This window comes from Erinaceus europaeus, chromosome 1 (genome assembly GCF_950295315.1).
Source record: "Erinaceus europaeus chromosome 1, mEriEur2.1, whole genome shotgun sequence".
Lineage (NCBI taxonomy): Eukaryota > Metazoa > Chordata > Mammalia > Eulipotyphla > Erinaceidae > Erinaceus > Erinaceus europaeus.
This window is the reverse complement of record NC_080162.1, coordinates 180,302,793-180,330,381: the sequence shown is the minus strand read 5'-3', so window position 1 is coordinate 180,330,381 and position 27,589 is coordinate 180,302,793. Positions and strand designations below refer to the sequence as shown.

Sequence of the window (27,589 nt, the reverse complement as noted above, 5' to 3'; positions counted from 1 at the left end):
GTCACATATGCCAGAGTGAGGCTCTCGCTTCTTCCCTTTTCTTTCCTCCCTCTCTCCCTCCCTCTCTCTCTCATAAATACATTTTTAAAATTAGGCTGGTAATGAATTCGTTAAAAAGTCCCCTTTTAAGATCACTTGCAGAATGGAAGGCAAAATTCCCCTACTAGAGAAGACAAAGTAGGGCCTGGTGGTGACGCAGCTGGTTAAGCGGATGCATCAGCATGCACAAGGGCCCAGATTCGAGCCCTCAGCCCCCACCTGCAGAAGGAAAGCTTCATGAGTGCTGAAGCAGGTGGCAGGTCTCTCTTTCCCTCTATATCTCTCCCTCCCTCTCAATTTCTCTGTTCTATCAAGATAAAAAAAAAAAAAAACTTTAACAAGAAAACAGGAGAGAGAAGATAAAGGTAGGCAATTAGCAAAATTTGGTTACATCTCATGGGTTAATCAAATTACTCTGGCTTAATAGTTACATCATAAAGTTATTAATGGATGATGGTCTTAATGTGCTCAAAAAGCACAACTTAAATACGTGGTGAAATTTAATCTTATTCTTTTCCCTTAGTGTTGCACAAGAACACTGATTGTTATCGTTTGTGTACTTTTCACTATATTTAAAATGATGTATGGGAGAATTATTTGTTGAAGGTGTGAATAAAATTAATGACAACTTTTTATCAAGACACGTAAATCTGGTGAACACAGAGCAAGAGAGAAAAAGGATTAGTCCAGTCCTGACTCACTAACGGGGGGGATAGGGTACAGGTATGGCCAGAGGCGCAGGCAGCATCCAACAAAACTCAAAGTGGCCATGCCTTGTTTCTGCGGTGCGCGGGGAGGAGGGATGGTAACAGAATGAAAGGTAAACTATTTTTTATTTTTTCCCTTTATTTTTCATGACAGTAAAAGAAAGAGAGATGAGAGCACTGCTCAATTCTGGCAATAATAGGGTTCTAGAGATTGAATTTTGGACCTATAGGTTGTCATGAAAAGTCTACGAAAGTCTGGTACATTACAACTATATTAATCTCACAGGATAAGAGGGGTACAACTCCACACAATTCCCACCACCAGAACGTCGTATCCCATCCCTTCCCCTGATAGCTTTCCTATTCTTTATCCCTCTGGGAGCATGGACCAAGGGACATTATGGGGTGCAGAAGGTCTAGCTTCTGTAATTGCTTTCCTGCTGAACATGGGCGTTGACAGGTCCATCTATCTGGAGTGAATATTTTAGCCATGTAAAACAAACTATCGCAGTTAAAAATAAAGGTTGGGAGTAGCTTGTGACAATCATGAATCAGATTGAATGATTATTTATTTACTTTATTGACTGAATAGAAACAGAAATTGAGAGGAAAGAGAAAGACAGGCAGGAAGAGGAGGAACAGAAACCTAAAGCCCTGCTTCACCACTCATCAAGCTCCCGGACCCCCAAGTGAGGACTAGGGGGTTCTAAGCTCGTGCACTCTACCATGTGCACTATAACATTTTCACTCAACCAGGTGCACCACCATCCAGCCCTGATTTATTTTTCCTTTCTTCAATGAAAAAAAAAAAAGTTGGTTTACAAAACTTCTTGTTTCAGGGCAACGATCTCACATCTCCCCAAAAGATACACGATAGTACACTATGTCCTTACACAGTCCTTCTCTTCACTGTAAAATTTATGTCTTAGAGCTCAGTAATGCTCACAATTACCCTATGACTATCTCCCTTTTATAGTTGTAAGTCTTGATGCACAGAGAGGTTACGTAGTTATTCAAAGTTACAGCCAGAAAGTAGTAGGAATCTGATTAAAATCAGCACGTGAAACAACAGTTGAATCAGTAAAAACTGATGCTTGCATACAAATAATAAAATTTAAAGTTCTGTGTATCTGATTACCAAAATACTCTAACATGTGTCAGAAAAGATAAAGTCAATTTTCAGGATGGAAGTGGTGGTGATTAAGCTTAGCGAAGTAAATAAAGGATAACTTGAGGGCCCTCCCAGGACCTTGTCCTCACCATAAAGCCAAGATGATACGGATAGCCCCAGTCTCTGAAGGGAGGCTGGAAGGATCCTACACTGCCACTCGAAAAAGACTGGTCTTGAAATGAGTGCAGCCTGCAATGTTCCCAGCTGTGACCATGAGCTAGCTATAAGCTTAGGCCAATAGGGACTTAGAGGCTACACAGGCTCTGGCGATAAATATATAAATATGCTCTGGAGCAGGTGGATGGAGGTAAATACTTAATTTTAGCCATAGAATTTCTTTTTTAAGGATGGGAGCTACTCTCTGCCCTGATCTGACTTTCTAGCCCTTTTTCTCTATTCTGACACCATTCTCTCAGACAATTTTCTTATGCAATTTTAAGCCAGCTACCAAACTCAAACAAAACTACCATAGTTGTATGCCCCCAGGAATAGCCTAAAATGGATTTTCTAGCTTTCTTCTACCCTAAAAACCCTAATCTCATCTGCTTTAATCCTACTTTTTGGTTCCTGTTCATTAACCATTTTGTCTCTATATAGGTCATGCCACCTTCCAGACACCAAGTTTCAGATGCTACCATGACTCCATCCAGACTTCTCAGGGCAGACGACCTCACCAATGTGTCCTGGACCTTCGCATCTCCAGAGCTCTGGTCCACTAGGGAAAAAAAGAAACAGGCTGGGGATATGGATCAACTTGTCAATGTCCATGTTCAGTGAAGAAACAATTATAGAAGTCAGAACTCCTACCGTCTGCTCCCCAAAAACAACCTTGATCCATACACTCTGTGGGGGAGAAATGATAGAATGAAGACAAGAGGGCTTTGAACTCCAGCTCCATCAGCACCCAGAGAGAAAGAAGGAAAAAGGGAGAGAACATATGGAGGTAGTTATGTTGTCATGAGTGGCCGGGAGTGGAAGAGAGAAAAGGGGGGGGGGGGCAATGATGTACAAATGTGGATAGATAGTTGCAGAGATGATGGCTGGCCCATATCTATAACCTTAGGGGAGCTGTGGTGGATTACAGTGGGGAGACTGAAGATTCAGAACTCTGATGGTAGGAATGGTGTGGATTCAAAACCCTGCTGACATGTAATTCTGTAATATAAAAATTATAATTAATTAATAAAAAAGAAGTAAAGGATAGCTACCAGATAATTTCACTCAAGTGTGGAATATAGAACACTAAAACATGAATTTGATATAAATATTATATAGAACTATAGGGGTTATCACTGTGAGGTGGGGACACAGAACTCTGGGGATGGGAGTGGTCTAGAACCATACCCCTATTATCTTATAATCTTGTAAAGCACTATTAAATCATTAATAAAAAAATAAGAAGAAAATGGATGGGGATAGACAGCATAATGGTTGTGCAAAAAGACCCTCATGACTGAGGCTCTGAAGTCCCAGGATCAAGCCTCTACACGACCATAATGCAGAGCCGAGCAGCACTCCGGTTTAAAGAAAAAAAAAAAAAATCATATCAGACAGCAAAAAAAAAAAAATCATATCAAACAGAGTCCCTTACCTTGAGTGGAATAGAGTGAAAAAACTGCATTTGCAAATCTAACTAGTAGTAAGGGTTACAGTACACCTCTACTTTTACATGCCATAGTGGGGAGACAAACAGGGACACACACACACACACACATACACACATACAAACACACACACACACACACACACACAATAAAGAACACAAATAAGATTAAAAGTCTCACACTATATATGAAAATGTTCAGGTTTTAGTCAAAATTTGCTACTCATACCAGGTAACATGATGGTCTCAAATTGAATGAAAAAAAATAAATAAAGAAAGAAGCCATCACCAAAATGACAGATTTTAGAATAGCCTAATGAAAAGAAATGAAATGCTTCAATTAGCAACAATTTCAAAACAAACACACTGGCAACAATTTCAAAACAAAAAGCTGTCAAAACATAGTGTCTCATCAAAGAAATGGAAGATATTAAAAAAAAAAAAAGCCAAATGGCAATTTTATAACTAAAATACACAATAACTGAAATAAAAATGTCAGAGGATGAATTTTAACAGCAGAGCAAGGAGAACAAACAAACAAAAACAACCCATGTAAAAGTCAAAAAGAAATTACTGTATTTGAACAACAGAGAAAAAATATACTGGAAATAAAAATGAAAAGTCTCAAGGATTAGAGACTGTGGAGCAAGAGATCTAAGCTGTATGCTCTAGTGTTCCAGATGAAAAGGGAAAGGGGGCAAGGGCTAAAAACCAAAATAATAGTTGAAAGCTTCCCAAATCAGTAAGAGACATAAACTTACAGATTCACAATGCTGAGTGAACCACAAGCAGGATAAACACCAAAAAAGTCCATACCAAAACATATCAATAATTAAAATTATGAAAATAAAAAATAAAAATGTTCTGATAGTTGTCAGAAAAAAACAAAACTTGGGCTAAAGGGAGAAAATAACTGACAGTGAATTTTTCATCTCAAACCATGAAGGTCAAAAGGAAACTGCATGAGGATTGGGCGGTGGTGTACCCAGTTAAGCTTACACAGTACATAGTGCAGGGACCCATGCAAGGATCCCAGTCTGAGCCCCTGGCTCCCCACCTGCAGGCCGGGGGATGACTTCACAAGTGGTGCAGCAGGTCTACAGGTGTCTTTTTGTTTCTCTCCTTCTTTATACCCCCTCCCTCCTCAATTTCTCTCTGTCCTATTCAATTAAAAAAAGAAAGAAAGAAAAAAGGCCACCAGGAGCAGTGGATTCACAGTGTTAGCACTGAGTCCCAGTGATAACCCTGGAGACAAAAAAAAAAAAAAAAAAAAAAAAAGGAAATAGCATGATATTAAGTCAGCCCAGAATCCTATAATCAGCAAAAATATACCTGAAAAATGAAAAGAGTTATGAAAACTTTCTCAGATAAATTAACACTAAAGGAAAATTTTCCAGCAGACATGTTAAAAGAATGGATACACCAAGTTCTCTAAGCAGGAAAAAAAAAAAAAGAATAAGCTATAGAAGCTAAGAAAAAAAGTATAATAACCAACAAATATAAACATATTAAAGCTTCTTTCTTAAATTTTTTCCCCTGAGTTATGTTTTCCAAATTAAATCAAAATTGCATTACTCAGAGGACCTAGTAGGCGTTGTACTATTATGTGGAAAACTGGGAAATGTTAGGCATGTAGAAACTACTATATTTACTATCTACTGTAAAACATTAATCCCCCAATAAAGAAATTAAAAAGAAAAGAAAAATTTTCATTACTATCTGATGTGGTTTTATATGTATACAAAGGAAATACTTAAGTCAGCTGGCTTAAGAGAAGTAAAAACTATAGAGGCCAGTGTACTTTTTCACTCAAATTTGTAAAATAACAGAGTAAGTAAAATGGTGTTAAAGTAATACCCGATAGCTACTGAAAGGATTGACATAGACTCAAAAAGCACATTAGGTAATTAAAATAAATCTAGAAAGTGATCACGTACCCCACAGGAGATAATAAAGCAAAATAGTAAGACAGGGACTGGTAGATAGTTCAGTGGGTAGAACTCACTCCTTACTGTGTATGAGGTCCTGTATTTAAGCCCTAGCACCACATACAAAACCATGAGTACGGCTGGGGAGATAGCATAATGGTTACACAAAGACTTTCATGCCTGAGGCTCCAAAAGTCCCAGGTTCAATCCCTAGCACCACTATAAGCCAGAGTTGAGTAGTGTTCTGGTAAAAAAAGAAGAAAACAAATCACACAGGACACCTCATGGATGGTGGAGCAATGCTATAGAGCCTCTTTCTCTCTCCCCCATTCCCTCCCCACCCCCTCATTTTCTCTCTAAGCACACAGAATTAAAAAATTGAGCTGAGACACGGCACTCATTGGTGTTGCAGATGTGCAAGACTGTCATTTCCTCATGCTGCAAGAAAAAACATACACACACAAACAAGTGGTAGACTTAAACCCTTAATAGCAATAAATATATTAAATGTAAATGCACCAATTAAAAGGGGACTAGCATACTAGAGATGGTCCATCTGCATGCTGCCTGAAAAGAACAAACTTCAAATATAGTTAACAGTCAAATTGTAAAGAAAATAATGAAGAAGGGAGTCAGGCAGTAGCACAGTAGGTTAAGCACACGTGTCGCAAAGCACAAGGACGGGCATAAGGATCCCGGTTCGAGCCCCCGGCTCCCCACCTGCAGGGGAATCACTTCACAGGCAGTGAAGCAGGTCTGCAGGTGTCTATCTTTCTCTCCCCCTCTCTGTCTTCCCCTCCTCTCTCCATTTCTCTCTATCCTACCCAGGAGCGCGGACACCAATAACAAAAGGGTGGCAAAAGGAAATAAATAAATATTTTTAAAAATTTTTAAAAAGAAAATAATGAAGAAAAAACATAAATAACAAAGAGGCGCACTCCCTTATGAGCTAACTTGCTGGCCTAAATGTATTTATTTTGTAATAATAAATCCCGCCTCCTCTATCAAAGATTGCCAACTGAGATTCAAAACAGCCCAAGATAGGAATATACAGTTCTTACCCAAATCAGAAACCTACATAGTTAATGCACTACTTCTATTAGGTTATTGAAATACCAATTAACGATAACTATCAGGTCAGCAACACCAAGCTGACAACCACAAATCTAAATACTTTTGGTAGGTCAAGTATGATACTGAAAACCTCAGTAACAATTCTATTCTGAGGCTGAGGTAGACAGAATAATAGTTATGCAAGAGATTTTAATGCCTGAAACTTTGAGGTCCCTGGTTCAAGCTCCAGCATGAAAATAAGCCAAAGCTGAGCAGTGCTCTAGTGTGTCTGTCTCTGCCTTGCTCTCCCCCACCACCCTTATTAAAAATAAATTAAAATATTTTTAGAGAAATATTTTAAATTAAAAGAAAGAATTTTATTCTGTCCAAAAATACTTCTCTTTGGTCATCTCTAATGAACCTAGAAGAGCCCGCATTTTTCATAGTGGCTAAATAAAACTTTTTAAAAGGTTAACGGAAAAAATATCTATGTGAAAAATGCCTTCAAATAATCTGTTTTGGTGGGTGGATTCAGCACATACCAATGAATAGTTTTGAGCTTAGTCCAATTTTGGATTATGCTAGAGTTCACCTCTAAGAAACAATGAACCTGTTTTTAAGTAAAAACCTGTATTAATAAAAAAACATGGAACGTGAATACAAAAAAAAGATTATCAACTGAACTGTATCTAAATATTTTACAAAGTTTTCCATGTGTCATCAGTAGATATTTAAAATGCGTGACGATCTCTTTTCAAACGTCTTAGTCATTCATCTGTAAAAATCTAGTTATTTTATGTTTATACCAAGCATAAAATCGCCCTGTGCTAAATTTAACGCAAACCTCACATTACAGAATTATATGTTCTTGCAGCTTCAACATGACAGTGACTCAAAGGGTAAAAACACACTTAGAATGGTCTACTTTCTACTTTCTGCTGCAATTCAGTACAATGTACACAGCCTGAGAAGCACGCAAAAATTAGATCCATATTTTAAATCTGCAGGCAATCAAACCAGAAACTAGGCTATATAATCACAATCACTTGTAAAATCATTAAAACTATTTCTTAGTTGTAATTGTTAGCAGTTTTTTATGACTGTAATCTTTTTTAAAAAAATCTACTTCAAAAATTAAATGCACATGTACAATAACATTCTGTCTAATTATAAAAACATCATTTATCTGTTATATAGAATTTTATTCTTTTAATTTTTGTTTGTCTGGTTACAGATCATTTTAACCTGGCATAGACCAATTGGTTATGTCAGATTAAAATTACCTTCGTTACAACTCTGCATTCTCTTCTAAGTTTTATATACTATGAAATTTGAATACTATTCAAACAATAGTTGATGAAAAACTTGATCATTCAAACTATAACATGTGGAGTAATGTATGATACATTTGTAATATATAAAGAAAAGTTGTATCATTCTTTTACAAAGTAAAACAATACCTCCTCGGATATCATTTCAGGATGTTTGATCATTATGAAATGTTATATAAGACCTGCACGAGGATCCTGGTTCAAGCCCCCAGCCCCCCATTTACATGGGGGGTCGCTTCACAAGCAGTGAAGCAGGTATCTCTCTCCCTATTTTCCTCTCCCCCTCTTAATTTCTGTCCTATCAAAAAAAATAATTAAAAACTATCAGGGGAGGGGATGGGATACAGAGCTCTGGTGATGGGAATTGTACCCTTCTTGTCCTATGGTCTTGTCAGTGTTTCTATTTTATAATAAATAAATTTTTAAAAATTACACAGTAAAATTGGAAAACAGCACAAAACACTTAAAAAAAAAAAAGGCCTCTAGGAGCAGTGGATTTATAGTGTAGGCATCAAGCCCCAGTGATAACCCTGGAGGCAAAATAAATTAATAATAATAATGTTGTATAATAATGTTATATAATTAAAATTTCTCAATATTACAGATATGTATCACTCCAAATAATAAGATGTTGCCTGAGCTGCTTAGGTCAGACAGCATATCAGAGATGCAACTAGCAGCAGCAATCTAGAAATCCTTTTCTCCTTTTCTCAATTTTCTCAGTCTAGAAATCCTTCCATCCTCAGAGATTCCAACTCTAACCTTTGCTTGCAAAATGCTAATATAAATGTTCTACAAAGGATAGAAACCATTTAGTGAAGAATTTCAAACTTAAGTAACTAATGAAGCAGAAAAGATTTTAACCTAAATGTTATAATAACATCATTATTTTATTTAAATTTTTAAGTAACAGACTCATCATTTGAGAGGTGAGTTCCTAAGAAACTCTTTCTTTCTTTCTTTCTTTCTTCCTTTCTTTCTTTCTTTCTTTCTTTCTTTCTTTTTCTTTTCAAGTAGCTAAGAGATGGCACAGGAAGACTCTGGAGAGTGAAAGTTTTCTTTTCAGAGCAGAACTGCCTATATACTCTGTGGTAATTTGAAGAAGGGATAACTCTTGTGTCTATTCTCATACCTGCTCACTGTTGGAAAGAGATAAGGGATCATTTCTAGTTCAAATTCAAGAACTATACTATTGTTTCACAGAGAACTTTCTCAAGTGGTTAAACTTTTTGTTTTTTGTTTTGTTTTATATAGTATCAGAGAGAAGGAAATAAAGAGAGAGTGAAAGAGACCATAGCACCTAACGTACCTTCCACACAGTAGGGGCTGGGCTCAAAACTGAATGAGTTATTTCACTAGACCAGTTTGATTAAGTTTTAGCATAATTTCAAATAGCTTCATCACTTCTAAGATTATATCTAATGTAAGTCTGTATGCGTTCCTACACAAGTCTGATCACTAGGAGTCACTGCCCTCCGTATGGTATCTCCCTCTACTTGCAAAGAGGTTCTAGTCTCACTAGGTAAGATTAAAAAGTCAACAACTACATAAAGCTACAATAATAAAAATTGTACAGCATGCATCACATGATTTCATGTTAAAATAGTCAAGTTAATAACAATCTATTTCAAATAGATAGTTCAAATAGATAGTGTCTAGTGCCAAAGTATTCGAGTATAAACTATATATTCCCTGGTCACGATGTGTATGCGAAAAAATCATCAGATAGATAAAAAGTATAACAAAAAAATTATTGGCACACCTACACAGAATCATATAATTTTTCCTTTTAAAAAAACAAAGGGAAAAGGCATGCAAGAAAATCAAGACTCATTAGATACTTACTGGAAAGTACTTTACATAAACCTGAAATCAGTTTAACCTATCTTATATATTTCCTTATCAAGTAATTATAAAGCCAGATATTCAAACATCAAAGGAAGTAAACACAGACTCTCTGGTAATTCTGAACTGGTTCCATTTTTTCCTCTGGCTATGTGGAAAGCTATCACATTCATCAATCTTAAACATAAAGACCAAAGGTTTAGAATCATATTCATTTAAATTATTCCCAGAAACTCATGAATACCATTACCTCACTGAAATATTATTTTTCTGGTGATCCAAAAATTCAATTCTCATATGCATGCTTTGACTTGGGTTTGTTACTAATTCCACTGTACATCAAGTGATGAGCTGCTAATATTAGAGAATAAAAATTCTTCATTGTGTTTTGAGCTTGTTCAGCTTCCAAAAGTTATAAGAGGGAAAAAAAAATTAGAAACAAGATGTTTTACTTCACTGGGAACTTCTGTAGATTCTTCACTGGCAAGCTCTTTTTTCAGTTTTACTTATAGTAAAATAGTCATTTCAGTGAAAACAGATTATTTTTCAGAAGTGGAAAGTTTTTTAAAAAACCTAATTTTTTTCATTACATAACTGCTTTATCAAATATTTTTGAAAGGAGATAAACTAAAATTTTGATCAGTCTGATACTACCAAGTAGGAGTGAAATTATATGCCATTTTAGTCTTATATTTCTTATACTTCAATTGGTAACCTTAATAAAATATAAAAATCTTAATGGCCTACCACAACATGAAAAATGCTTACTGAAATCTTAAATGTTATAATTATGTAAAATTTTCTGTGTGCCATGCCTAACGCTCCAAAGTCCCAGGTTCAATCCCCCTGTACCACCATAAGTGCTCTGCCAAAATAAATTTCTATGTATCTAAAAGGAATCAAAAGTATAAAGACAGGTTATTTTAGAGTGTCGTTTGTGATAATGCTTTTCATTTTTCTTATTTCACATTATCATTACAGTGTACTCTAACAACTTGAAAAAAGAATGTCATTTTTATATGGATTAGATGTTATCTGGCTTGCAGTGTTTTACCTATGTTAAGGATATAGAGCACTGTACTTTCTGTCAGCTCCAGGAAAACAAAAGCCGTGATGTCTTTGGATCCACTCCAACCCCACAGCTATACTTAACGTGGCATCACAGGCCCACACGGACACAATAAGCTTACAATGATGGACCAGTCATTCATTGAACCACCAATGAGCATCATGCATAGATAACACAAAAAGTCAAAACTTACTGTTATTTGTTGGCTCAGGAAATCCAGCCTTCGGACCACTCCATCCTTTGTTTTCCCCTGTCTGGAAGGTTAAATCAGTTGTTAAAATCAAGACAAACAGACTTACTTAGATAGAAAACAGTTAAAAAGTGAAATAAGGACAACAGTCTCACATAGCTATTCCAGTTGCTCTCTCCACCTGATTTCAGAAATATGTACTTAAAAGCAACTATTACCAACAGTTTAATCCATCCTTTTCCACTTCAGATCTGCTAAGTCTCCTTCTGCTTTTTTCCATTCATTTAAATTTATAATTCAAGTTATCAAGAAAAGTCCATACTTGGTGAAAGTATTATTATATGTAACAGGAGTTCTAGTTAGGTGGTTTAAATATAAACAATCATCACAAGCACGTAAGTGACCATCTAGAAGATCTAATCTTCACATACAAGAGTGCTGAGGTCAAATTAGTAACAGACATATCATGCTGAAAAGGATTATCAAATAGTGCCAGTGACATACACAAAACACTGAGCGCTAAGTCCTAACTTTAAGGAAAACTTGTAATACTCTGACTTTTGTCAGATGACTTAATAGATATTTGGTGTAAAATACACTCTGAAACTCAAATATTTTGAAGTAGTACATATTTTAGTCAAATTAGCAATTGATATTAATTGGCTAGGCTCCCTTTTATGAGAAGCTGGTATTATTGATATAAAATGTTAGCGAAAAAAAGATATTTGCTATCCTAACCAGCATTTAATATCAAAGATCAAATGGATAAATTAAATCCAGATATAAATATAAAATATAACCAGAGATTATAAAACAACCCAGTAAATTTTATTCTAAAGCATGCCAAACCCCTGAAGAGAAGCAAGACTCACACAGTGTTGAAACACTGGCAGAAAAACAAAGAGAGAATAATACTATAAATGCAGGTAAAAAGAAAGCCAAGTGAAAGCTTAATAAAAAATTGGGCAGGAGTGAACTCAGCAAATTAGTAAAACTAGGAACCAAAGAATTCTTTCTCCCAGGTTTCCCCATGGTTACTCAGGAAGGCCACTGGACATAAAGCTAAAAGTCAGACTGAATTCCACTAAGTGCTACAGCAATGCAGATGACGGGTGGCTGCCACTAAGATAAAATCATCCAACTTTACAAACTTCTCTAAACTCTTCTTTCAGACAAGGACAACAGTTTAAGTCACTGGAGAAAGGGGATAAACACATCCCATCTGCCTTTGGGGTACAGGCAGGAAATTCTGTGTATGTGTGTGTACAGTCAAAAAGATAATCATTTCCTTTGGAAAAGGAGTAGAAATCAAAAGCCACTTCTTCCTTGTTATCAGAGTGGGAGAGGATAAAAATCTTGACAGCATAAGCCTGAACCCAAAGCAGACGCCTATAAATGCTGGGGCAAGAGACGCTCTTGTGCCCAAGAACATCTGTAGATCCAAAAGCAAAGTTTGTCTACTATGGATGAGAGAAAGAAATTGAGAAAAATCATTACTAAGACTCAAACACAGAGTCTACTTCAGAGTAAGTCTGGAAAAGAAATTAAGAACAATGGCCCTGTGCCCACTACAATTCTAGGATCAACAAATGAGCAACAGGAGTGACTAAAGAGCATCGTGACAGCCCACACTTCTAGTACAAAAGAAAAAGAACTGCTAAAACCTGGGGGTGACGCCAAACAATGAAATAACCCTTCTCTAAACATCCCTCTAAACAAAGCATACCACATCTGAAGAAATTTGAAGTTATAGTGACTACAGAAACAACAGCCCCAAACAAGCTCAATGACAGTCACGCATAACTTGACAACAGATGTTGTCTGTTGAGATATAAAGTTTATTTTGTCATTGCATAAATGTCACAGAGTTTACTTACATAAACCTAGAGAGGAGAGCTTACAGCACTTAGAGAAAATGACAGAACTTTACAAAGTTCTCTAAACTCTTTTTCCATATAAAGTTGGTAGTTCAAGCCACTTAAGAAGGAAGATAAACAAATACAACCTAATATGTGTAATATGATCACTCTTAGCTCATCAACTATGCCCTACTGGGACCACTGTGATATACAGACAGTTGTTGATTAAATTGCTATAAAGCAACACTGAGCTGTCATCAATTTGATTGATACTAACTTTATATTAATGGGCTGATAAGAGATAAGCCTCTTTCTCAGAATACTGTTTAACTCAGCCTCAACTGTTTCTCAATATACTATATTCAGCACTCATTCAAAAATTAGGAGACATTCTAAACTGCAAGAAGAAAGCAACCCATTGTCAAAAGATAAAGAAGGCAATAAAAAGGGGGCCAGTTGGTGGTGTGCCCAGTTGAGTGCACATGTTACAATGTGCAAGTACCCTGGTTCAAGCCTCCAGTCGCTGCCTGCAGGGGGAAAGCTTCATGAGTGATAAAGCAGGGCAGCAGGTGTCTCCTTCTCTCTCTCATCCTTCCTATCCCCTCCCTCCCTCTTGATGTTTATCTGTCTCTAGCCAATAAATAATAAATATTTGAAATATTTTTAAAAGAAGTCAATAAAATGGGATCCAGAGATGGACCTGCTGCTAGAGCTACAAGAAATAAATCTGACAATATCTCTGATTAACAGGTTAAAATATCTAATATAAAAGAATAAAATATGCATAAACATATGGGGGTGTCAGTATTGAAATAGGAATTATAAAAAATGTATTCACGAAGGAAAAATATTAGACAAAAAAGTTATGCCATTAAGAGGCTGGACATAGCTGAAGAAATAATCAGGGAAATTACAGATAAATCATCAAAAATGACTCAGGTGAGACATAGGAATGAAAGGCTGAAAAATAAAAAGGGAGAGAAAGGTAAAACAAAGTACAACTTGGACTGTGTGGGGTGAGGGATTCTGGAAAAGATGGTAGGGAGGGTGCTGAATGGGGGAAGACTGGGGGTCCTGGTGCCTGATGCTAAAAAAGGACCCAAGTTGGGGGTAACAATGCTTTGCAGACACCTGTCACAGGGAGATGAGAAATTGTACCCATGTGTCAACAACATGTGTCAAGCACTAATCCCTCAATGAAATTATTTTTTAAAAGAGAAGGAAATTAAACTGATGTGGCTTAGTATTAAGATAGCTGGCCGACAAAGAAAAGAATGAATGGCAGGAAAAGAAAGGAAGGAAGAAAGAATAATGCCACAAATGCATGTAAGAAAAAAAGCAAGTGAAAACTTAATAAAAAATTGGGCAAGAATGAACTCAGCAACTTAGTCAAACTAGGAACCAGAGAATTCCTTCTCGCAGGGTTCCCCATGGTTACTCAAGAAGACCACTGGACATAGAGCTAAAAGTCAGTTTGAGTGCTGCAGCAATGCAGATGATGGATGCACAAGGACTCAGGTTCAAGTCCCTGGTCCCCAAATAAAAGGGGCAAGTTGTTGAATGGTAATGCAGTAACTCAGGTGTTTGTTCATTTCTAGCTCCCCCACCCCTCTAGATGTCTATCTCTAGCCAAGAAATAATGTAACACAGTAATATAGTATGTAGAGATATATTTGTGCATACGTAGAACACTTCTGTAAAGATATTCCATTTATCACATTTTTAACAGTAACATTTCAGACACTATTTGAAATGCTGTTGTCTCTGCCCATACCACTCTGAACACACCACATATTATCTAAATGCTGTACAAATATTAGCTAATTGTAGGAAATGTGTTTAGGAGACTGAGGACCTGGGGTAAAGTTGAAGTAACACTTCTTTCACTGTTTATCCTTGTGCTATTTATTTTTCATACTCTGTTTGCAGATTTCTTTTTTATTGTGTTTGCCACACTCACTTAATGACAAAATCAGTACACTCAGTACTTCCTTTCTTTGATCTCTGCAAAATATGACTACCACTCATGTCTTAGTCACTTTCTACTGCTTTTTTCTTTTTTTGCCTCCAGTGTTTATCGCGGGGGCCCAGTACCTGCACTACGAATACACTGCTCCTGGAGGTTATTTTTTCCATTTTATTGGATAGGACAGAGAGAAATTGAGCGAGGAGGGGAGACAGAGAGGGAGAGAGAAAGTTAGACACTTGCAGACCTGCTTCACCACTTATGAAGTGACCGCCCTAAAGGTGGGGAAGCAGGGGCTCCAACTGGGATCCTTGCGCAGGTCCTTGTACTTCACACTGGTGTGTTTACTGGCTGGTGTAATACCATCCAGCCCCTGCCTTTTTTTTTTTTTTCTTTACAAGTATTCTTTGCTCTTTCTTCCTGTATCCTCCATGCATATACTATGCACATAATATCTACTGATGAAATCTTATTGTGTATACTTCTGTGGTGTCACTCCCCTCTCTACTACTACTGTCTTGACTCAAACCCTCAGTGTCCTTAACATTCTGATAGTCACCTAACTGGCCTCTCTGCCTTCAGGCTGACCCTGTTCAATTTTATTTGCCACAATACTCAGAGTACAGTCTTTTGAAGAATGAAAACCAGGGCATGTCACTTTCAAGTTCAGACCATAAATTAGTAACTATTGAAGCTCTTTGCATATAACCAGTGGTCTCAGCTAATCACTTTCTGACTCTGAAGATTCGTCTTTGCGTCTTCTAGGTTCCAGAATACGGTAATTTAGTGACATGACTAAAGCACCTCATTCTGAGCTGTTTGAAGTGTTTGATACTTAGGGGATATAAGTTAATTTTATGTCCAGTTACCAGGGTTACCAGATATTTAGTTTTTCTGGTTGTGCTAGAATATCACCACTTGAGTTGACTTTTTCAAATAGAAAGACAAAGACACAAGGGAGAGAGGGCAAGCTACTACAGTACCAGCTTCCCAGTGTAGTGAGGGTCAAGCTCAAACCTGGGACCACATACCTGACCAAAGCAGGCACCCTCCCAGGTCGGCTATCATACAGGGATACTATTAGATATTCAGTCAAATATCATTCTAGGTGTTTCTGTGAGAGCATTTTGTAAAATTATATAATTACATCACTTTGATCAAACTAGATCACTCTCTGTATTGTACATGAACCTTATACAATCAGTAGAAGGGCTGAATTAAAAAAAAAAAATTAAAAAAGAAAAAGACTGACCTTCCCTAGACAAAACTCTTTAATTGTAACTCTTTCCTATGTCTACAGCCTGCCAATCTGCCCATCAGAACACTGAATAGTCAAGGCTGCACAACTGTATGAGTTCAATTCCTTAAAATAAGTCTATGTGCCTATCCTCCCTGGCCCCCTCTTTTCCTCATCTGTGGGCTCTTGTTTCTCTAGAGAACCTTGATTAACACTGTGGGTATGCAAATAACCTTTCTCAAATTAATGAAATGCTGGGTTTTTGTTTTGTTTTGTTTTCACTTAACTTACCATTAAAAATGTCTATGACGAGATTTATTTTGACACATTTTTAAACATCACTCCAGTGTTAAGTCAATATAAATGTGTTAAGTTAAAACAACATATATACAAGATAGGAGCTACACAGAAACTTCAACACATGTTAAGTTTCATGTTACAAATACTTCTAACAGAAAAAAAAAAAGTATAAACTAGCCAGGTTAAAACAACAGAATTGAAATCCCTAACCGTACCACACAATTTTTTAATCACTCAGAATCATTGTCTAGATGTTTTAGCTACCTTAAATAGAAAAATTTATCTGAGTATTTCTAATAGATGATTTAGTTTCTACTCTAAACCTTAAAAATGTGTTCCAGTAAAAACTGTAACTATCTCTGAAAAAGAATCCCTGGGTTACAAAATGTCATGGGGAAAAAGTGTATTACCAACACTTTGATAGAAGTAGTTATTAAGCTTGTTTTGTGAATTTCATAATGAGAAAATTCTTAATAAAATAAAAATAACTGGGGGCTGGGTGGTAGCACACCTGGCTGAGCATACGTTACAATGCTCGAGGACCTGGGTTTGAGCCCCTGGTCCCCACCTGCAGGGGAAAAGCTTTGCAAGTGGTGAAGCAGTGCTGCAGGTATCTCTCTGTCTCTCTCCCTCTCTGTCACCCCCTTCCCTCTCAATTTCTGGCTGTCTCTAGCCAATAAATAAAGATAATGCAAAAAAAATTAAAAAATAAAGATGATTATTGAACTATTATGTGGAAAACTGAGAAATGTGAACAGGGATAGATGGCATAATAGTTATGCAAAAAGACTCTTATTCCTGAGGCTCCAAAGTTGGTGTATTGCACCAAAGAAAAAGACTCTGGGGTGGGGGGGTGGGGATGGGGAGAGTTTGGGTCCTGAAACATGATGACAGAGGAGGACCTAGTGGGGGTTGTGTTGTTATGTGGAAATGTTATGCATGTAAAAACTATTGCATTTTACTGTCAACTGCAAATCATTAATCCCCCAGTAAAGAAATTTTTAAAAATAAAAAATAAGGGAGTCGGGCTGTAGCGCAGCGGGTTAAGCGCAAGTGGCGCAAAGCACAAGGACGGGCATAAGGATCCCGGTTCGAACCCCAGCTCCCCACCTGCAGGGGAGTCGCTTCACAGGCGGTGAGGCAGGTCTGCAGGTGTCTATCTTTCCTCCTCTCTGTCTTCCCCTCCTCTCTCCATTTCTCTCTGTTCTATCCAACAACAACAACAATAATAATAACTACAACAATAAAACAACAAGGGCAACAAAAGGGAATAAATAAATTTAAAAAATAAATAAAAATTTTAAAAATAAATAAATAAAAAAATAAATAATAAATCTTTTTAAAAAATAACTTCTACTTATATATAGATAAAATAATTTAATAAAAAGTTAAATCAATCCATTCCCTGTCAAGTCCTAAGTTCAGGGTTCTCTATTTTTCTTGCACTAGAGATAATTAATGATGTTCACTAATAAATGTATAAGAAATAGTGACCACATCCATTGGTCACATCCATCATAAGCCCTTCTGTGGGCTTCTTCAGGACCATGCCCTCATTATGCAATGGTAAGGATTGCCCTACTCTCTGAAAGGAGGCTGGGTCATCTACTCTACCACTGGAGGAAGACTGGTTCCTAAGTGAGTACAGCCTAGAATGTTCCTAGCTGTGACCATGGACTGCGAACTCAGTCTGACAAGGACTCAGAGGTGCAGGCTCCCATACTAAATATGAACAGATATGGACCCTAGGTTAGATCAATGTGGTAAATTGTGAATTGCACTTATATATTTGCTTCAAGTTTGCAAGGAACTCTCTGCCCTAATCCTGCTTTCTAGGTCTATTCTCAGCTCTATCGTTATCTTCTGAAACAGTATTTCCAGTCCACCCCCACATTAGTTATCAAGCTAAAGCAAAGATTACTAAGACACAGGTTTCTTGGAACAGACCTAAGACAAACTTCCCAGCTTCCTTCCGACCTAAGGTCCCTACTGTTATCTGCTGTATTACTACTTTGTGGTTCCTGCTTATTAAACATTTTGTATGCTCCTAGGAGCCTAGTTCATAATGAGGCTATGTCCTGCTTTCTATCATACTGCCTTTCAGCCACCAAGTTCCAGATGTTACTATGGTTACATCCTCCATTCCCTGCGCAGATGACTTCACCAGTACTTCCTGGAACTTCAACTCTCCAGAGTCCTACCCCACTAGGGAAAGATAGGAACAGGGGATATGAATTGACCTGCCAACATCCACGTCCAGCAGAGAAGCAATTACACAAGCCAGAAATCCCACCTTCTGCACCCCAAAAAATAATTTTTTTACACATGTATAAACTATTGTATTTTATTTGACTGTTGACTGTAAACAATTAATTCCCCAGTAAAGAAATTTTAAAAATTGTGTCATCCCTGAAGTATAAAGATGTCATGTTAGCTAATAAAGGAAGATGTTCCAAAATGCAGGAGATGAGGGACCATGAGTTCACTCTCCCTAAGCCTTCTCAGATTTGGTCCTGATAGGGAGGGAAAGAGAGAGGGCCCATCTTCTAGTTCCTTTCTAGTTCCAAAAATCACAGGAACAACTAACTGCATAGAAGAGTCCTTGAATGGGCCAGGCAATGATGCATAAGGCAGAGCGCACACATTACCATGGGTAAGATTTCTGGTTCAGTGGCTGGGTGGTGGCACATCTGGTAGAACACACAAGTCGCCATGCACAAAGACCAAGGTTCAGACTTCTAGACCCACCTGCAAAGGGGGTGGGGAAATCTCAAGTAATGAAGCAGTGTTTCTCTTTCTCCCTCCCTCTCTATCCCCCTTTTCCCTCTTGATTTCTCTCTGTCTCTATCCACTAAATAAATGATATATATAATATATATAATATATATATATATTTAAAAGAACCCGGGTTCAAGCACCAGGTCCTCACCTGCAGGGAGGAAGCCTCAAAGTGATGAAACAGTATTATAAGGGTTTCTCTTTCTCTCTTTCACTCTATCTTTCCCTTCCCTCTCAATTTATGTCTCTGCCAAAAAGAAAGGGGGCGGAGAAGGAACAAATAACCTCAAGAAGTGGTGGGTTCATCACGCAGTCACTAAACTCCAACTATAGCCCTCGTGACAATGAGAGATGGAGAGAGGGAGAGAGAGAGTTAAAGAAAAAGAAAAGAAGTTTTTCTGTAACAACTTAAGTGGAGAAGACATCTAAACAGCAAAGGATATAGAGCAAACTACAAAAAGAAAGGATGGGAGTTTGGTTTTATGTGAGGTAGAGTTAGGGTGGCATAATACTCACATTTAGAAGTTTTTGAGGTAAAAAAAATCATCAATATTTCTGAGGGAATAAGTCGATACAGCAGAGAAACGTGCAAGAATCATACATCTTGTACAAAACATGGCAGTCATAATTCACAAGTGCTGTATGTTTTTAGTATGGTAATAAGAAAAGAGGCTATAAGTTTAGAAAGGCTTCCCTGTGCAGCTTCTATTAATTAGTTCTGCCCAGTCACGGACTGAGGTCCTCTCAGATACAAAGGAAAGATGTGCACATCTGTCTTGGGCTCTGTACAAAGCTGAATTTCTTTTCTTTTCTTTTTTTTTTTTTGTCATCAACAGGGATTTCATTCTAAGTTGACTTGCTCAGATAGAATGAGTCAGAGAAACTAAGGGAGAGAGGAAAGACACCACAGCATAGCAGTTTCCTCCAATGCAATGTAGACCGAGCCCCGGCTTAGGTCACGGGCATGACAAATCAAGCACTCTATCCAAAATGGAAAGAATTTAATAGCATGGTTGCGGGGGGGGGGGGGGGGGGGCGATTCACATCCTCAAAGTTCCCAAGAAAGAATTTTTATCCATATTCCCAGAGCAGTAAATGATAGGGGAAGAAAACCAAAGGGTACCCCCATTCCACCAGGACCTGAAGTGTTTGTCACCATGAAACTTGTGTTGATACTATCACTGAAAGGGAAGCAAATCTGGAAAACACAAGAAGGAGCCAGGCACTGTTTCTCTTATCTGAGAGAGAAGAGGAAACAAGGAAAGGCACCGGGAAGTAGTAACAGGTGTAGGGACGACTTAAAAAGAAATGAAGGGGGAGTCGGGTGGCAGCGCAGCGGGTTAAGCGCATGTGGTGCAAAGCGCAAGGACCGGTGTAAGGATCCTGGTTCGAGCCCCCAGCTCCCCATTTGCAGGGGCGTTGCTTCACAGGCGGTGAAGCAGGTCTGCAGGTGTCTGTCTTTCTCTCCCCCTCTCTGTCTTCCCCTCCTCTCTCCACTTCTCTGTCCTATCCAACGATGGCATCAATAACAATAGTAATAACTAAAACAATAAAACAAGGGCAACAAAAGGGAAAAAAAATATTTTAAAAAAAGAAAAAAGTTTAAATTAAAAAAAAAAAAAAAGAAAAGAAATGAAGGAAGAACACTTGAAAAAATGGGCTCCAACACACACACACAGACATAAACAGCTAGTCCGTAACTGACTTGGGAGAATTACTGCAGTTTCCAATGGAGGGGACAGGGACACAGAACTCTGGTAGTAGGAATTATATGGAATTATACACCTATTATTTTATAATTCTGTAAGTCAATATTAAATCCCTAATAAAATAAATTTGAAAATCGAGAAAATTACTGATCAGGAACATAATCCTGGTAGAACACAAACATCCTCTGAATTTACCTTTAAAATTAAATTAAATAGAAATTTTAATTTATAAAGAGCCTGTCCAATATAATCCCTGCCCTAAAGGGATAACTTAGTATATTTACTTGTAGTGTTCTCAGCTATATTAAAGGAATAAAGGCTAAGAACTACTGTTCTTAAAAATAAAAACTGAAATTTTGCTTATATGACCAAAACTACAGATCAATAAGGTAAGAATCAGTATTACAAAATATTGTACAGCCATAGAACAATTTCTAGTATCTGTAAATAGGAAGATTATAATTCTTCCTTAATATTTCTTCATAATCTCATAATATATGTCATGTTATACCTGGATAATCTCATTTAAAGATATCACAGACTACTGTTTTAGAACAGTTAAGATGCGGGGTCTAGGCAGTGGCCCATGCAGTAAAGCACATGTTATCATGCACAAGGATAGGGGTTCAAACCCCCAAGCCCCCACCTACAGGGAAAAAGTTTCACCAGTAATGGAGCAGTGCTACAAGTGTCTCTCATTCCCTCTCCTCCTCTATTTCCCCCTTTCCTCTCAATTTCTCCCATTCTCTAGACAAACAAACAAAAGAAATGAGTGGCTGCCAGGAGCAGTGGTTTTGTCCAGTGCCAAGCCTCAGTGATAACCCTGGTGGCAATTAAAAACAAAGGAGGGAGGAGGAAGGAAGGGAGGGAGGGAGGGAGGAAGGGAGGGAGGGAGGCAGGCAGGCAGGCAGGCAGGCAGGCTAAAAAGTATTATCCACTTCAATACCAGTTAAGACATTAAAGTCAAGGTATGAGAATTTTTTCAGATACAGGTATTAGAACAGAACAATACATGAACCTACAAACTTAGTTCTCACCTTGTCAAGTTGGTCCTGAAGACTAGTGGATGCTTTATAACCAAGTTGTAACAGCATTGCTTCTGCAGCATTTTTTTTGGCTATTTTTTTATTGGGTCCTGTTCCAGTAGCAACTTCACTGCCTACCTTGACCTGATAAGATTAAAATAAGAGACAATAATAGTTGTTATTGTAAACAAAACTAAAACACTATAAAACAGTATGCTTTTCTTTATAGCTTTCAGGAAAATAAACTTCAATCCATAATAACACAATAATTAAGATCCCATTTATATACAATTACACAAACAATATAGACAGAAAAATATGGAAAGATGGTCCTCAAAGCATCCATGAGGCCTATCTCTGGATGACAGAATTCAAAAACATTTTTACTTCCATACATATCTCTGCATTAGGCCATACTTTCACAAAGTTGCATTATTTTCATAAGCATACAAGTGAAATTCACATCACAAAAGTTTACGTTTACTATGTACTGCACTTAGTATTCTCTATTTAAATTAATAACTTTTTTCAAAGCTGGGGACTAATGTGCACATGTATGTCTCATTACATGTGAGCCACTTTGACAAACAAGCTGAAGAAGGGCACCACAACCCTAGGCACCACAATACTTGTGTCCCCCCCAGAGCCATGGCACGACCACACAGTGCCAGGCTCTGACGTGGGTCACATACATGGCACGGAACACATCCTACACAGTGAGCTATCTCACAAGCCACTTAATATGCTTTCTTAAAGGCTAAAATTCATATTGGCCTGAGTTAAAATAATATTCACAGAGTGTTATCCACCCAAGATGGTAGCACAGGAAAAATCTGAACTCAGCTCCTCAAACAACAGAACAAACTTACAGCCACTAGATTGTCGGAAAAGCCATAATATATTTTTTCTATGTGTTTCCATGCAAAGTGCCTCACAACTTTTCTCATAACCTAATATATACAGAAAATTTACAAGGAAAAAGACCCGAAAACAGGCAAATAGAGATCCTACAACAATGATAACAGGGCACACCAAGACATAGGAAAGACAAGAGAAATGCTTTCAAGTGAGCAAGCTATCCCTCTCTGGATGTCGAAATTCCTCATTAGGAGGGTTTCTCAAAGTAAAGAACTTTTCTCTGGGTAGTTAGAGAGAGTAGATACACTAACCTTTTAACTCTGCACAGCAGAGATGAGTATCTAGAGCCCCATATTGGGAGCTGGTGGAAAAAACATTCAGAAAAACCTAAGACCTGCAGGAAATGGATGACAAAGAGTCCATCCAGACTCACACACCCAAGGAACCATTGTAGAAATACCCATCTAAAATGAGTCATAAGAAAACACACTTTGAGGAAGTCAACACTTGAGTCTGGCGCCTTAGACCACTCGGCCATCCTGACACACCCTTCAGCTTCATTACTCGGGTGAGACCTTTCCTTTCATAGTACACTCTAATTTCATCTCAGGTGGTTCACTTTCTAACAAAGTCCCAAAACCTAGATATACACCAGTTTCTGTGAGAGAGAGCTTATGTTCACACGTATCCATAAACTAGTGCAAAATATATACCTGAAAGCAGAAGTACACTAGAGTTTGCAGTGAGTACCCCCCTAACACTTCCTCTCCACTATTCCAAGCTTTGGGTCCATGATTGCTCAACAATTTGTTTGGCTTTGTATGTTAACTCCCTTTTCAATCACCAGGTTCCAGATGCCATCAGGATGCTGGCCAGGCTTCCCTGGATTGAAGACCCCACCAATGTGTCCTGGAGCTCAGCTTCCCCAGAGACACACCCTACTAGGGAAAGAGAGAGGCAGACTGGGAGTATGGACCGACCAGTCAACGCCCATGTTCAGCGGGGAAGCAATTACAGAAGCCAGACCTTTTACCTTCTGCAACCCTCAATGACCCTGGGTCCATGCTCCCAGAGGGCTAGAGAATGGGAAAGCTATCAGGGGGAGGGGGTGGGATATGGAGATTGGGTGGTGGGAATTGTGTGGAGTTGTACCCCTCCTACCCTATGGTTTTGTTAATTAATCCTTTCTTAAATAAAAAAAAAATTTTAATTAATTAAAATTAAATTAAAAAAACACACTTATTCCTCTTACAACATCTTACATCACCATTCTACAACTATAGTATGACAGTGCCTAATACTACAGGTCACTGCCACACCCCACAAGCCGTGTACATGAGGCTAGAACTGAAATCTAGTGCATAGAGTTACACTATGACTGGAAGGGGCCCATAATGTCATGCATCCAAAACACCAGAGTGTACCTTGACTGTGCCTATCTATTGCTCCATAGTCAGGACCGGCCAACAGATCGACATGTCTCATACCAACACGGCAAGAGGGTAAGCACGACTCACACAAGGGGTGCAACTGGAGCACACAGTTTGTATGGCTACAGGGACCACAGCCCTGGACTCCAGCAAAGAGTAACTACACATAGGCATTCATCTGAAACTGGGAATAATAGATTTGACAAGCACAAAGAAAGAAGAATATGTCACAAGTAAGTAGCAAGCTATCACACTCCAAAAAAAGATTATAAAAGGGGCCACATGGTGGTGCACCTGGCTGAGTGCACATGTTACAGTGTGCAAGGGCCCAGGTTCAAGCCCCTGGCCCCCACCTGCAGGGGAAAAGCTTCACAAGTGGTGAAGCAGCACTGCAGGTGTCTCTCTGTCTCTCTCCCTCTCTATCATCCCCTTCCCTCTCAATTTCTGGCTGTTTCTATCCAGCAAATAAATAAAGATTAAAAAGATGTTTAAAAGACTATAAAGAAATAACATAAACAAACTAATAAAGAGTTAAAAGCAATGGTTTTACTTTGCTTGTTTGTTTTTGGCGAAATCAGAAACTCACAAATGAGTAGTATCAATACCTCAATCAATTTTCTTATTCTTTCCTCCTAAGAGAAAATAAAGACAGAGAGTTGGACAGAAATGGCGGGGGAGGAACCACAACCCGAATGCCCCACTAATGGCACTCCATGCAAGGACTTAAGCCCAGGGCCTCATGCTAGCATGGCACACATTCTACCTGGCAAGTAATGTCCAACCCTTACAAAGTGATTTTGAAGATGCTGACAAAACTCAGGAGAATGGGAAACTAGAGGAATGAAGAAAGATCCAAATAGAAGTTACAGAGCTAAACAATAAAAAGAAGTTAAATACAAAATAGAGAAGCTTCACAGCAGACTAAATCAAGGAAAATAATATATAAATCTACCTGAAGATAAAGCAATACAACTCACCCATACAGAACAGAAAAAAAAGATAGAGAAATTTACAAAACAAAGGAATCTCTGTGACAAGACCAAGAAAGAAAATATTTTAATTATAGAGGCCCAAAAAGGAAAATAGTGAGGGTGAGGGAGAATGCTAAAAAATCATTTCAAACAACCACATGTAGAAAACTGAAACTAGACCACCACCAAATTAGCATCAAAATTAGCTCAAAATCGGTCAAAGATCTTGATATTAGACCTGAAACTATAAAATACATAAAAGAACTCACCAGTGAAACATTTTAGGACCTTAACATTAAAGATTTTATTTGAAGACTCCACCCCATGGGCAAGGGAAACAAAAACAAGACTGAACAAATGAGACTATGTCAAATTAAAAAGCTTTTAACATATTAAAAGAAAAGTCCATAAGGATATGCAGGAAAACCAACAACTGGGAGACCATATTTGCTCACTAGACTTCAGACAAATGGTTGATGTCAAACATCTATAAAGAACTCATATAGCTCAACAAAAAGAAAAAAACAACTCAATAAAAAAAAACAGTGGGCAGAAGCTGTGACTAGACAGTTCTCTAAAGAAGAGCTACACATGGTCCACAGACATACGTGGAAATGCTCCAATTCACTCATCACCAGAGAAATGCAAATTTAAACCACACTGAGGTTCCACCTCACACCTGTGAGAATGGCCTTCATCAACAAAACAAGAGGGGCCGAGTGGTGGCGCACCTGGTTGAGCGCACATTAAGTGCATAAGGACCCAGGTTTGAGCCCCCAGTCCCCACCTGCAGGGGGAATGCTTTTCAAGAGGTGAAGCAGCAGTGTTGCAGGTGTCTCACTATCTCTCCTTCTCTATCACCAACTTCCCTCTCGATTTCTGGCTGCCTCTATCCAGTAAATAAAAAATAAAGATAATTTTAAAAAATTAAAAAAACAAGAGAAGGTTAAGTGTTGGAGAGAGAGGAATTCTACTACACTGCTGGTGGAAATGCAAACTGGTGTAGCCATTATGGAGAACAGTATGGAGAACCCTCAAAACAGATACAAACAGAAATACCTTATGATGCAGCAATTCTACTCCTAGGAAGCATTATTCACAACAGCCAAAATATGGAAGCAACCAAAATGCCCTTCAACAAATGACTGGATAACCAAAGTTATGGGACACATACTCAATGGAGTATTACTCAACAGAAGAAGAAAAAAAAAAAGATGATATTATGTACTTTGGGATACAATAGATGAAATGGAGAAGTTAAGTAAGTAAGGAGATAAAAGACAATTACAGAATTGTTTCATCACTCATATGCGGAACAGAGAACTGAACACACAAATGTGAAAAATAAATAAAAACCCACAGCTAAGACTGTAAAGAACTATAGTGGTAAGGGGGTGGAGGTAGAGGACACAGACCTTTAGTGATGGGAGTGGTGAGAAACTATACTCCTGATGGGGAAAAAAAAAAGAAGAAGAAGAAGAAGAAGAAAGACAAAGAAAACTGAGAAATGTTATTCATGTACCAACATTTGTATTTATTGTAAACCATTAAAAAAAGGAAAGAAAAATTGGAACATGACGGCAGGAGGACCTAGAGGAGGTTGAATTGTTATGTGGAAACTGAGAAATGTTACACATGTACAAACGACTGTATTTTATGGTTGACTGTAAACCATTAATCCCTCAATAAAGAAAAAAAATATTTCAAGAAATAATAGTTCAGAAATTCCCTAATGGGGTTATGAAGAAATAGCATGTACAGGAAGCCCAGAGAGTTCTAAATAAACAAAACCCAAAGAAATTCTATCTCAGGGGGACAGGCAGTGGCACACAGTACTAAGTGTAAGGACCCATGCAAAGACTTAGTTTCAAGCCCCCACTTTTCACTTACAGTGGGTTCGCTTCACAAGTGGTAAAGCAATCTGCAGCTACCTCTCTTTCTCTCTCCCTTTCCATTTACCTCTCCCCTCTCAATTTCTCTCTGTCCTAACAAATAAAATGGGGGTAGGGGGGGGATGGCCACAGGGAGCAGTGGATTCGTAGTGCAGGCACCATGCCCCAGCAATGAGAGAGAGAGCAATAAGAGAAAGGGAGGAATGAAAGAAAGTTATGTCAAAGACGTATTTTAATTAAATGAAAAGAGTTAAAACTTAAAAAATGGCAAAAGTTAAAGACAGAGAGTCTCTTTAAAGCAGCTTGTGCTATATAGAAGAAATCTCGGGGGTCGGGGGGTGGCGCAGTGGGTTAAGCGCATGTGGCGCAAAGCGCAGGGACCGATAAGAATCCCGGTTCAAGCCCCCGGCTCCCCACCTGCAGGGGAGTCGCTTCACAGGCGGTGAAGCAGGTCTGCAGGTGTCTATCTTTCTCTCCCCCTCTGTCTTCCCCTACTCTCTCCATTTCTCTCTGTCCTATCCAACAACGAACAACATCAACAATGGCAATAATAATAGCCACAACGAGGCTACAACAACAAGGGCAAAAAAAAAAAAAAAAAAAAGAGATCTCATAAGGTTGTAATCAT

At 38.1% G+C, this 27,589-nt stretch overlaps 1 protein-coding gene across 11 annotated transcripts in view; it reads right to left on the bottom strand.

The window, feature by feature from the left end:
* Positions 1-27,589, bottom strand: part of STAU2 (staufen double-stranded RNA binding protein 2) — a 284,150-nt gene that overhangs the window by 144,278 nt on the left and 112,283 nt on the right. For all 11 annotated transcript variants that reach the window (XM_060200130.1, XM_060200104.1, XM_060200101.1 and 8 more), the window contains 2 exons: positions 21,823-21,954; positions 10,940-11,000 (listed from right to left, as the gene is read on the bottom strand). In XM_060200130.1, the coding sequence (XP_060056113.1) occupies positions 10,940-11,000; positions 21,823-21,954 (193 nt within the window). The remainder of the gene's footprint in view (positions 1-10,939; positions 11,001-21,822; positions 21,955-27,589) is intronic.